Source organism: Marmota marmota, unplaced genomic scaffold (genome assembly GCF_001458135.2).
Source record: "Marmota marmota marmota unplaced genomic scaffold, marMar, whole genome shotgun sequence".
Classification (NCBI taxonomy): domain Eukaryota; kingdom Metazoa; phylum Chordata; class Mammalia; order Rodentia; family Sciuridae; genus Marmota; species Marmota marmota.
In genome coordinates, this window is record NW_025999999.1 from 18660473 (window position 1) to 18674766 (window position 14294).

Below are 14294 nucleotides of genomic sequence, written 5' to 3' on the forward strand. Positions count from 1 at the left end.
GTGTTCCCTAGTATTTTATATTATATTCCCTAGTAAAAATATAAAATTATCAAAACCAATAATTTAAAAAATTTGAGATAATTCATATACCATAAAATCACTGTTTTAAAGTTTAAATTGAATGATTTTTAATGTATCCACAGAATTATGCATAGTCATAATTTCATTTTAAAACATTTTTAATTATCCACCCCCAAAAAGCCAAACTGAAATTATGGAACATGTAATCTTTTGTAACTGTCTTTTTTCATATAGTAAAATGTTTTAAAGGTTCATTCATATACTAGCATATACCATCTCTTTATTCACTTTTCCATTGCTAAATAATAGTTAGTTATTAGGATACCACCATATTGTATTTTTCCATTTATCAGTTAATGGGCATTTGGGCTGTTTCTCCCTTTGCCTATTATGAATAACATTGCTGTGAACATTCATGTTAAATTTTAGTATGGAAATACATTTTTTATTTCTCTTGAGTATGTATCTAAAAGTAGGTCTGCTGGGTCATATGTTATTTCTATATTTAATATTTTTATTAATTGCCAAACTCTTTATAGGAGCAGCTGTACCAGATTATATTTCAGATAACAATTCACATGAGTTCCAGTTTCTTCACATTCACACGGTTATTCTTCTCAGCCTTTTTAAAATTGTAATCATCCTAGGAAGTGTTAAGTGGTATCTAATGGGGAGTTTTGATTTGCTTTTCTCTAATGTACAATATGTCGACTTATCTTTTTCTGAGCTTGTCTATTCAGATTCTTGTTGGATTTTTAAGATGAGCAATTCATCTTATTATTATTGAATTGAAATTTTCTTTATATTCTAGATAAAATAAGACAAGATTTACAAATATTCCCTCCTTATCTATTGTCTTTTTACTTTATTGATGGTGTCCCCTACAGCGCAAAATTTATTAATATTGATGAAGTTCAATTTTTTCTTTTTCTTTCTTATATGTGTGTTTTATATGTGTGTTTGTTCTGTAAAAAGTATTATCTAAATCAGTGTCACAAAGATTTATTTGTATGTTTTCCTTTTTAAGGACTTTATAATTTTATAATTTAGCACCTGTTTTTAGGACTCTTAGTCATTTTGAGTGGATTTTTGTGTGTGGTGTGAAGTAGAAATTCAATTCTATTCTTCTGCACATCCTTATCTATTTTTTCCTGGCATCATACATTTAATTGTTTTTTTTTTTTGGATTCTCAATTCTATCCCATTGATATGCATTTTGTATTTATGCCTGTATTATATGTATGTGTGCATATCTGTGTGTGTACATGAGCATGCACATGCATGTGCGTTTTGCAATACTGGGAATTCAAATCAGGGCCTTGTACATGCTAGGCAAGTGCACAACCACTAAGACCTTTTTCAAATTTTATTTTGAGACATGGACTTGCTAAGTTGCCAAGGCTGGCCTTATAGGGCTCCTCCTCAGCCTCCTGAGTAGCTGGATAAAATTAATTGCATGTGTGTATCAGTGTGCCCAACTCATATATGTTTATTATTATAACTTTGAAGTAATATTTGAAATTAAGACTAATGCTTGAAATTAAGATGTCTGAGTCCTCCAACTTGATTCCTCTTTTAAATATTGTTTTGGCTATATGAAGCTCCTTGTAATTATATATGAATTTTAGCACTAACTTGTCAATTTCTGAAAAGAGTTCTCATTAAGTTTCTGGTAGGGATTACATTGTATCTGTAGATCAAATTTGTCAATACTTTTACCAATATTAATTCTTCCTACATGAAAAGAAGATATCTCAATTTATTTATATTGTCTTCTTCCAACAGTATTTTAGTTTTCAGGATACATGTTTTGCACTTCTTTCCTTCAATTATGTCTTAAAAGTTTGGGCTGGGGATGTAGCTTAGTTAGTAGAGTGCTTGCCTTGCATGCACAAGGCCCTGGGTTCAATTCCTAGTACCACACACACACAAAAAAATAATCAATTGATTTAATTTTTTGTAGCACTGGGGCTCTATGCATGCTAGGCAAATCCTCATTGCTGAGTCCAATGATTTTATTTTTGTTGATGCTATTTTAAATGGAATTGTCTTCTTAATTTTATTTTCATATTGTTAGTTCATAGCATCTAGAAATACTAGGTTTTTGTATACTGATTTTATGACCTATAACCTTGCCTTATTTATTAGTTATAACTTTTTTATATTGATTTTTTTGGATTTATAAGATCATTTCATCTGTGAATAGTGATGGCTTTACTTCTTCCTTTCAAATTTGGCTAACTTTTGTTTCTGTTTTTATCTTGACTAGAATATTCAGTACAATGATAAAAATAAGTAGGAAAAGCAGACACCTCTATCTTGTTCCTGATACTAGGAAGAGAATGCAATCTTTCATTATCAAGCATGATGTTACCTGTGGGTTTTATTAAAAAAATGTCCTTTATCTGGTACAGGAAATTCCCTCTATTTCTAATTTTTGAAGCATTTTTAAATAAATAAATTTTAAATTGCATAAGAACGGATAAATTACTGACACATAAAGTAAAAACATCGAGTGAAGAAGCTAGAAACAAATATTCTAACTTTGTGATTCTCTTCATGCAAAACTTTATAACAAATATAATCTCTACTGAAGATCATCAAACTATAGCCCACAAGCCAAATATAGTTTGCATTATGATTTTGTGTAGCCTGTAAGCTTAAATTTTAAAAATTTTAAATGGCTAAAAAAACATGAAATTTCATAAAGTGAAAATTATACAAAATTTAAATTTCTATTTCTATAAAAGAAGTTTTATTGGAACATAGCTTTATTTGTTGTTTAAATCTTACACATGACTACTTTCGAACCACATGTGCCCCACAAAGCTTAGAATGTTTATTATGGCCTTAAAGAGTAAAATTTTCAATGCTTTATATCTGGTTTTCAGCTAAAGTGAGGGGTAAATAGGGAAGCCACAGGGAAGGGGCATAAGAAAACCTTCGGGAACAATGGAAATGTGTATCTTGATTGCGGTTAGGGTTACTTGTGTGTAAAAAATTTGTTAAATTTTGTTTTACTGCACTTTAAACTACATGCATTTACTGTGTATAAATGCAAAGCAGATCTAACAACATTTAAAAGCATGTGTTCTTTCACTGAGTTTCATCCCCAGCTTTTAATTGTTTTTTTTTTTTTTAATTTTTGTAGGGGAGAGGAGAAAATTGTGTAGTCTTATGTGGGATGGATAGCTGTCATTTGTGGCTGATCCTTCCTCAAATATGTGACATGAATAGGTATCTCTTGAGGCTCTTCAGAGCTTGGCCTGTCCACGTACAGTTCTCATGATGACAGTGATACATGCTTTCTTCTTGCACTCACAGCTTTCTCCTCAGCTTTTTCTGCTGGAGACTGCTAATGCTCCCAGGCAGTCTTGGAATTTTCAGCAGTCCCAGTTTGGCTAGAGGAAGAACATACATTATTTTTCTTGATCTCAGCTAGACTGCTAATAACTTCCTCAAGATAGTCCTTCCCATCTGTCCTGCCACTTCAGTTAACAGCCATAGCTACTCCTACCCAATTAATTCAGATTCCCCTCCAATATGCCACTGGATTCTAGGGGATAACTTCAAGCTCTTCAAAGAACTCATGTGAAGTCCCTCATTAGGCTTTGTAAGAGGACAGGTAGCCACTTTCTTGGGAGGTCTATCCCATTTATAACTCTGAAATGGCTTTTTCTAATTCTTAGCAAATCTTCCTTTCTTGAGTTCATGTTTTTGTGATCATGTCAAGGTATATCTTGGTGTTATATCATAATTAAAAAGAATATAAGAAAGAAGAACACACACACTCACACACACACACCAGGTTGATAAACTCTAACTATTGTTTTAGTCTCCTCCTTGGAAAATATTCAGATTGGTCTTGTACTTAACTGTGGTTTCGTATGCAAGATTCATTGTGTTTTGGAGAATTGGTCAAAATACTGATATGATTATCTGATTTTTTTTGCAGTTGCTAACCATTAGCATACACATTGGAGTTCTATTGATATTTAAGAAAAAAATAACAAAAAGTTGAATATTGGAAAAATTTGAATCAGCAGCTCATTTTCACATGTTTGTCTAGTCCGTATTATTTTGTTTTTATCAGTTGATTGGTTTAGGTAGTTAATGGTGTACAAGTTTTCAATAAGGGTTTTTGAAAGGGCTATTGACATGATCAGCTTTGTCTCTTTAGAATATATCATTTGGAGTATAAATGGTAACTTAGAAAAACTGAAGATAGGGCTGGGGTTGTGACTCAGTGGCAGAGCACTTTCCTAGCAAGTGTGAGGCACTGGGTCCAATCCTTAGCACCACATATAAATAAATAAAATAAAGGTCTACTGACAACTAAAAAATATTTAAAAAACTGAAGATAGTTCTGATATATGGTTGTGTTTGTGCCAGTAAGAGATAGTGGATGGCAGTACCCAAATGGTGCCTGTCAGAATGAAAAGGAGGGGTCATATGCAAGAGAGATGGTGTGTGTAGAAATTAGAGTCTACAACTGATTGGCAAAATACAATGTGAGGTTTGTGAATAATCAGATTACTGCTTAATTGAGTTCATATGCAAATTGATCATGAGCAACCATTATGCAATGCAATATTTCATTTAATATGCTGAAATAATTACACTGGAAATGATCTCAGAAGCTTTGAAGAATGATTTTAGGGCAAAAAAAGCATACCTATTTATAAAATATGTGGCTATATTTTGTTATTGTTTAGAGTAGTAAAAATAGTAGAAGTAATAGCAGCATTTATCAAGAGCTGGATATGTCAATTATTTTAAAATATTATCTCATTTAAATCTCATGTCAATCCTGAGAACTAAGTACTATTATTTTCCTTTTGTAGTTGAAGAAACTAAGCCTAGAAAGGTTAAGTAAATTTTCTAAGGTCACATTGGGATTGTAGAATACATTCTGAAGTTAAGCTGTTTATTCTGAAGTTTTTGCTATAATTCTTGAAACTCATTTCATTAAGTAGATGTACCAAATCAAAAATGGAAAGTGGCCTAGAGTTAGAGAAATACTTGGATCCATAGTAGATCCAAGATACCACCAAAGATTTTTGAAGAGTTTTACAGAATTTTTAAATAAGCAGAATTAGATCCTTATAGATAAAAATAACTTATATGGCAGTCTTGTTTATGGGATGGCATGAGAAAACAACCTTATATAAAAATCAGGTAATAATAATAACGTCCCTGAAATATCATTGCATGTTTGTGTTGTAGAATACTCAGTATCATTTTGGTTTTGATTTACAGCCTGTACATGCAGTGGCCATGCAAATATTTGTCATCTGCACACAGGAAAATGTTTCTGCACGACTAAAGGAATAAAAGGTGATCAGTGCCAATTGTAAGTACAGATGATTTCTTAGAACTTATATGGATTGAATTTGTGTTATAGAATACGTTTATGTCACATATATTTGAAAAAATCATATTTCAACTGTAACAAATATATGATTATAGGAAAACAATAAAGAAATCTTCAAAATTATTAATACACAAAAAGTTATATTTAAAGAATGTGTTAACCACAGAAAATATTTTATTTTTATTTAAAGCAAATATATTGTTGCTCTAGAATTATCATAAATGTTTCAAGTAGGATGATTATGTCTTTGATTAGCCACTCAAGGATCAGGGGTTTTCTAATTTAGAGCAGGTGAACACAATCACTTCTTTCTTTCTTTCTTTTTTTTTTTTTTTGCCTTCTCCATAGTGTTTGAAGTTAAAAGTGAGGTCAATGCATTTTAGCTCTTAGGGCAGTTCCTACTAAGGAAGGCAGTTTTGTTTTAAATCAGTGGATCTAAATCAGTCATATGCTCTAAGTCAGAAGGATGCCTCCACTATTTTGCAACACTAAAACCTGATTGTCATAAACAGAGCCGACTTTATGGGTGTGTGGTCTGTGAATCTGCATAGTCCTGTGCTTAGACATCGCACTTGGTTTAATGTTCTGCCATCACCATCTTTAAATTCTTAAGAAATGTTTATCAAGAACCCTACATTTACATTGTTTATTGTCCTCCCCCATTCTCTCAAATTATGTATCAGGTTTTGGTCATAAACAACATTGTTTCTCTTGACCAAATTCTGTATTGGTTGGATATAGTATGCAGCAATGAAAATAATTTCTGTATACCATATGAGCAGTACTGTAGTCACAGTACTATATATTGATAAATATATGAGTTTCTACCATAATAATAAATACAATTTTTACTGAAATTTTACATGCATTATATAACCATATAACCATCCATAATAGTATTCCTTTCTTAATGTGGTGTATTAGTAACATTTTTGTTTTTAGATTAAAAAAAACAACCAGTATTTTAATTAATTAGCTTATAATCTTATATAATGGAGAGTTACATTGGTTTACATATATATGAAGTTTAGAAAATATGTATTTCTGAATGACAAGAGTACATTTTTATAAAGAGGAGATAAATGGAATACCAGTGATGGGGGATGAATGACTCAGAGCTAGTTCAGCATGTTTATTATATAGTTTTCATCAAAAGGTTATTTGAGGGAAAGTTTCGGCAAAGCAGGCAATCTGAAGGATGCAGGACCGGTGAGACATTAGGGTCACTTGTTATGCTCAGAATTCTCTATCCCTGGGATAGAGCTCAAGGTCCTGACTGATACAGCTCTAGGCCTTTGCAGGGAGCCTCCTCAGGCCAGCATCACCATAGCAACTGGGCCATCCTGATCTGCACCTTGGCGCAAACACAGCCAAGAGGCAGTCAGAGACCATGGTTTAAGTCACTGCTGTCCACAAATTATTCCAATGTGCTGTAGTATCATAATTATTGAGAATCTTAAGTGTGGTCACTTGGGATAATAACACATAGTTTGAAAAAGCACTAGTGTTTATGTAGTAGCTTTAACACTTGAAAAGTATGAGGGTTACTAATCATAAAGGCTGTAAACTTGGCTGGCTTTTGTTAGCTGCTGAAAAGCCTTAAAAAAAGAGATTTTCATTAACTAAGGGCATGCTGTGAATATCAGCAGGTCTTCAATGATAGCATTTAAAGATTTTCATCTTCTGCAGCCAGAGGGCAGAATTTGTTGCTAATCATGCCCAGAATTTAATCATAAATTAAACTAAAGCCTCAGTCATGACAGATTTTTTATGCCAAAGTCTGCCTGAAAAGAAGAATAGGACTTTGAGACCTTTAACGGGGATGCTCCTGAGTATGACTTCAAAACTTGGAATCTTCAGCTTCTTATGAAAAATACTAGTTGGAAGAAGAGTCTTTGACTTTTGCTAGAATAGAGCAACTTCCCGTTCTCTGTATACAATGCAAAGTTTTACATGAAGGTTATGTTTCATAAGATGTTTGTCCTCTTCCAGAGCATCCTCTGCCCCTACTGTGGAATTTTTAAATAATAAAGGTTTGTTCAATTCATGGCTCTGGAGACTTGGAGGTCCAAGGTTGAAGGGACACATAATGTGAGGACCTTCTTATTTGTGGGGACTCTCTGCAGAGTTGCAGGATGGCACAGGGCATAACATGGTCAAAGTGGAAGGAACATACAAGAGACAGATCCAAACTGGTTTTTGTAACAGACTCACTCTTGAGATAATACATTAACCTATTGATCTGTTAATCCACAAATGGATTAATCCATTCATGAGGGCAGAGCCTTTATGACATAATCATCTCTTAAGGGTCCCATTTCTTAATACTTCACAATGGAGATTAAATCTCACCATGAATTTTGGTAGGAACATTCAAACCATCAGACCCATTAAATAACTATATTTTCTGAAAGGTCTTTCAGGTATTTCCTTCATTAGGACAATGGGGAGTGAGTGCAATAGTAAGGGGAACTCCATAGTCTTTGAAACTCCGCTGTGGCTATTCTCTTTACTAATGTATAGTAGAATATGTTGCCCTAGTGTCAAAGGATATGTCAGGATTTCAGAAGAGTAGAGACTAGGTGATAGTATTTAACTCTTAAATATAGGTATAATTACCTTGATAGATGGCCACCAGAAGGTCTTGGTTGGCAGGGATTTATGGTAATGACTAAGAGTTCTAAAGGATGAGGAAAATGTCTAGCAAATTAGATTATTATTTAGTTTTATCACCAGGAAAAAGTCCAAACTACTAGCCAGTAAGTAGAACATTGATATCAGCTGCCCTAGTGGAAAACTAAGACCTTCACTCTGTGGATCTGACCTGGACCTTGATTTCTAGAGCCCATCAATTAAGGTGGAAGCTGGGTTCCTCTGAGGAAGTGCCTATACCAACTCAGCAATACATATGATGAATATTCCCCTACTTTAATCTTCAATGGGACTGGAAGCTGTTTGGCCGAAAAACTGGCAATTGGAAAGGGAAATACACATTTATTTTCAAGGGCTGATGGATAAGACATTTGAATTGTTACTGTTCTTCAAAATAACATTAATTCATTCAATTAAATATCTGTTTAAGTGAGTTGCATTGGTGTGCACCTATGGTCCCAGTTATTAAAGAGACTGAGGCAGGAGGATTGTTTGAGTCCAAGAGTTTAGGGCTATCCTGGGCAACATAGCAAGATTCTGTCTCTTTAAAAAAGTTGTTCAGTTGGGCTGGTGATGTGGCTCAAGTGGTAGTGCATGCGCAGGGCACTGGGTTCGATCCTCAGCACCTCATAAAAGTAAAATAAAGATGTTGTGTCCATCAAAAAAACTAAAAAAACAATAAATATTAAAAAAATTATCTCTCTCTCTCTTAAAAAAAGTTATTCAGCCCCGTTAATATGTATCTTAAGGCATTACATTAATATTTCAGAAAATACTGTTCAGAAATTTTATGTTAACATTTAATGCATGTAAAAAATGAAACCAAACATAAACCATGTTTCTGGATAAGCCTACCAAATAAACCTTGTCTCATACACTTTTTAAAATCTTAAACTTATTATTTAGCCAATGCAAAAAAGCATTAAAAATCGTATATATTAATGTGGCACCATGCGATGTTTTGATACATGTATACATTGTATAATAAAATTAAACATGCCTATTTTCTCATTTATTGCTTCTGTTTGACAAAAGCTTTCAAAATCCTTTTTATTTTGGCGGGGTGGGGGGGAGATGCAGTACACAGTCATTATTGGTAGTTACCCTATGGTGTAGTGGCATGCCAGAACTTCTTACTCCTCTCTAGGTTCCGCTTAATTCCTATTAATAAAACTTTCCCTATTCCTCCCCGCTACTTTCCCAGTCTCTTGTAATTACCATTATATTTTCAATTTCTGTGAGATCAAATTTTATTTATATGTCATGTATGAGCGAGATTGTATGGTACTCATCATTCTGTACCTTGCTTATTTCACTTATAGTGATCTCCACTTATATCCATTTGTTGCAAATGATAGCATTTTATAATTTTTAGTTGCTGAAGACTATTTCATTGTGTATATATACCAAATTTTTCTTTATCTATTAATTTGGTTACATAGGTTGTTATCAGTTCTTGGCTATTGTGAATAGTGCTGCAAGGAATGTGGGATGTGTCTTCATCATGCTGATGTGTCTTTGACCTACTGATTTCATTTCATTGGGTGCATAGTCAGTAGTGGGATTGCTGAATCATATGGTAGTTGTATTTTTAATTTTTTGAGGCAATTGTATACTGTTTTCCACTGTCACTCTACTATTTACATTTCCACAAACAGTGTGCAAGGGTTCCCTTTATTCCACATTCCTATTCAGGACTTGTTATCTTTAGTGTTTTTGATAACAGGTATTCGTACTGGAGTGCAGTGATATCTTAATGTGGTTTTCATCTGTATTTCCCTGATGATTAATGATGTTGAGTATTTTTTCAAATTTGTGTTGGCCATTTGTCTGTTAAGGTCTATTGCCTATTTTTAACTGAGTTATTTGTTTTTTTTGCTATTGAGTTTTTAGTTCCTTAAATTTTTTGAATATCAACCCTTTATCAGATGTGTAGTTTGCAAATATTTTCTCTCATTCTGTAGGTTGTGATTTCACACTGTTGATTGTTTCCTTTGCTCCTTCAAATCTTTTGCATTTGATGTTATACCATTTTTTATTTTTGCTTCTGTTTTCTGTGTTTTGGAGGTCTTTTCCAAAAAATCTTTGTCTATGCCAATCTCCTGAAGGGTTTTCTCTTTTCCTTCTAGTAGTTTCAGGGCTTACATTTAAATCTATAGGTAATTTTGAGTTACTTTTTTTAACTTGTGGAAGGTAGGGGTCTAGTTTCATTCTTCTGCCTTGGACACCCAATTTTTATTTAACATATTTTTAATTACCAGAAAATATCTAATTTACACCAGAGTTATTTTGTTCAAACAAAACATTAATTTATTAGATTAATAGATCTCATTGGAAATGGACCAGCAGTTTCTAGAACTTTCTGGATTTTCACAATTATTTATCTTAAAATTTATGGAGTGCTATTTGCATTTAAAGGATGTCTAGTCCTAGCCTCTTGTTACAGTGGGAGCTTATGGAGACCAGGGGATAAATGGATAAATGAGTAATAGTTCAAAACTTTTTCAGTGAGCCCAGTGGGTCTAGACATCCACTCTGTAGTCATTTTCCCTTTCCCTGAGTATGAAATGGATATATGTAGCATCTGGCAGATATTTCATATTGGCTTCCTGACCTGTGGAGAAAGAGCCATTAAGGTAAAGAGGTCAAGAGGAGGAAGGACCTGGAACTACTTCTGTTCACTGTGGACCTACTTAGATGGTAAATCAGAATGAGAAATCTCATGCTGACACAAATAAACTGTTGAAATGGATAAAAAAGGGATATTCTCAGAAGTGAGCTGAATCTTATTTTTAAGTGCAGTTGCCAAAATAATTCCCTAGTTTCAGATATGGACATGATTGTGATGAAAGTTCCTGGAAAATATATCTTCTGTCCTGGAATCCTACCACATGTTAAGACATACCTTTACTTTCTAGTACTTAAAGATCTTGAAGACTATTAATTTCTAAAAGATAGGGATTAGATTGGGAAAGATAATGACAAAAGCCAATCAACTTATGTTATAGACTTCTGGGAACATTGTCGGAGTCCCCTACTGAGTAACAATTGGTAACTTCAAATAAATAATTTTAATATGTAACATCTGCCACCTAGATTTTATATGATGGTATTATAAAATCTTAAAATTATACAGGATAAGAATACTATAACATAATTTTAATCCCCTTTTCATGATATTTGGTGCCATTCATAAATTGTCATTGATTTAATAATATGTGGTTCTTAGTCTTTTTTAAAAAGTCTCAATTTTTTGGATACATTAGATACTCAAAAATGTATATAGTGCATACTATGAACAACACATTATTTGTGATGGAATTTTTTGAAAAGATGAATATTTCTTGGTTAAATTCTTGAATTTATTTCTTAAATAAAATTATATGTTATAGATTTTATGTATATCATAGTTGTATTCTTAGAAAATTCAGTGTATATTATAAACATGCAGAACTACTTTGTGTTTACATGGAAAATGGCTTAAATAATAAATCATAAAGGTTTTTGGTTTATTTTTGCCTACTTAAACACCTATCATGATATTTTAAATCATGGAGAATTTGTGTCGCTTACTTTGATTTGTTTGATCACTGTGTGCATTTAGGATGTCTACCACTCTTCATCTCTTTTTCAGTTCTTTCGGTAAAATTTATTAGAATTCCACCATTATGGAGCTAATTGTTACCCATACATTTATGTCTGTTGAGAACCAGTGACCTAATCAATGAGTATGTCCTCTACCTACTAAAAACCTTTTATTATGTCATTGTTTTTATATGAGAACTTAGAGGATTTTGTTAATTTCTGGTAAAAATATATTCATGGTATAGTTAGCTATTTTGTTGGTAGATTTGTCAAAATTGATGGTTTGATCCAGAACCATTTACTTTTTATCCACAGTAAACTGAATATAAGCTTTAAAAAGCCATCTGGAATTACAAAAATGATTCCCTAACATATATGGCAATATTGCTTAGCAGGTTTTTAATTGAATAACTTAATTTATGATTGACTCCTCTTTTGTCTTCCTCATTCCTTTCCTTTTTTACTGATGTCACACTTCTTAGCTACTTATGTTAGGCTTAAGACATTGGTTTTCAAAATCAGTGTGCAGAAGAATATTCTGGAATATGATGACTGAAACCATGGGACCACAGTCCTTTTTTACTAACAAATACTCTAAGTGATTGTGAAATGATAATCCTCGATGCACTTGGAGAAATATTGCCATAGGAGATTCTTCCTGAGCTTTTTTCTGAGTTACATTTAGTCCAGCAGTGTCTAAGATTATTACGTGTATTTTTCTACTGTGTTGTATCAAATATGTTTTGGGTGGAAGAATAAGGAGGGCAGATAGAAGATGATGCCAATGTCCTTTTCATTTTAGAAAGATAAACCTTGTATCTTCTTTTCTGGAAATTTTTGGCACTTAGCAGGAACTTCTTATGTGTAAAAAAGAATACATCTCAGGACTTTTATTTTTCCTAATTACTCCTATCATTTTTAAAACCTTCTATACTGAGAATAGTGGGAAAGGAAATTCTTTTATTTCTGTGCCTTAATATATATTAATTTTTTTATATAAGAATACAGAGGAAGAATCATTTGCTATATGTCCTGCCTTTTTCTATTACACATAATTTGCACATAGATTGTCAGTTTTATAAGCACAATTGGATAAGCATCTGGTGAAGACAGTCTTCATATAGTAACATTAAGTATTGTTAAGATTTTTATGGATCAATTTAGGCATTTCAATTGCAACTTCAGATAGGATTAATGCTTTATTTTTGCTGATGAGCCAAATGGCCTTGTTGTCTAAGAAATAAAATACTTTGGGATTCCTATGTTCATATTATTTTGCAAACTTTATTCAGTGAGTGCCTATAATGCATCAAAAGCTACAAATCTCAAAATATCAGTTCAGAAAGCACACTACTAAAACTACGGGCCAATTTAAGTTTGCTCAATATGAATCCATATTGGTTGCTCCTCATTCCTATTCTCCAGAGTGGTACTCTGATGTTAAGAAATCCAACTTGTACAAAACTTCTATATCAGATAAACGTTTGAGTTCTTTTATAGGATGACTTGTTGAATTTAAAATCCTTGGATTTTAGACTTGTCTCTCTGAATTTGTATAATTTGTGTTAGCTTACCATCGGGCTTCCTGTAGCTAACACCTCATCCTTCATAATTGTTCCAGAGAGAATTTCATTTGTTAATTGTGAACACTTTCTGAGTACATCTGTAACTTCTATACTTACCAGCTTCTGTTAGAGTTGGATTAGAAATCATGTTATTGGATTCCGACCAATAGGTTGAAGTAATTTTCACCACTTCTAATTCTGCCTCTCCGCAAAGCTCGTTCGTTTGCCATATAGCCTTTGTTTCCCCAGTTGTTCAACAGAGAGGAAAATGAGGGCCAAGAGAAATTGGGATAGTTTGAAACAGCCTGAATCCTTTTTGCTAACTCAACCTTCACCACAAGCTGGACAGTGTTTTCAGCAACTTGTATTGTGTTAAACTATTACTCTTTTAAGGTTGGTTGCTGCAGGAGTTAGTATACCTTTCCATGAGAAATTTCTGCTTCCTTAGCACTTAATTTAACTTCTTTAGTCATCTTTAATACTAAGTCATCAAGTGGGAGACTACTTACTGTCTGTGGAGTGTTTAGGGTTAATTTGTTATCTGATCACTATTCATCTCTAAGAACTTTTGTGAATCTTCTAGCTCTTTTAACAGAGCTGTTCTCACTGGAGGCTGATTTTTAGAAGTCTAGAGTAATCCATGATCTTCACTTGAGTATTACCTTGAAAACAGGTGTAACAAAGTTTGATGGTCTTAACTCTAGATGGTGTGAATAGTCCTTTGTACACATAGAATTGTTGGGATTGTTAAAAAAAGAAGTACACAATAAGGAAAATAATATCAAAGTAAGATGTAGGATATAATAATTACAAATGAAAACAATTGTAAAAAGAAGCAGATATATATGTCCAAGAAAGAGAATGCATTTAAACAGTTTATTTTGGTTAGTCTTCTATATTTATTACTTAAAGTTATCTTGAAATATCTGGAGATGAAATAAATAGTCTCCTAGTGTCTTCTACCTTAAACTTCTATGAAGAAATAAATTACGGTAAGATTTAACATTTTAATTTAGAAAATATATCTGGTAAATGTGTAGGTGTTTTATCAAAATATGGACTTATTTGGAATGCATGTGTGTTACAAAATGAATCAC

The 14294-nt window shown here is 32.8% G+C and overlaps 1 protein-coding gene across 8 annotated transcripts in view; it reads left to right on the forward strand.

The window, feature by feature from the left end:
• Atrnl1 (attractin like 1) overlaps positions 1–14294 on the forward strand; it is a 708669-nt gene that overhangs the window by 197206 nt on the left and 497169 nt on the right. For all 8 annotated transcript variants that reach the window (XR_007349210.1, XR_007349211.1, XM_048807394.1 and 5 more), the window contains one exon: positions 5281–5374. Coding sequence is in view for 6 of the 8 variants with exons in the window: in XM_048807394.1 (XP_048663351.1) it covers positions 5281–5374 (94 nt within the window). In the remaining 2 variants the exon portion in view is untranslated. The remainder of the gene's footprint in view (positions 1–5280; positions 5375–14294) is intronic.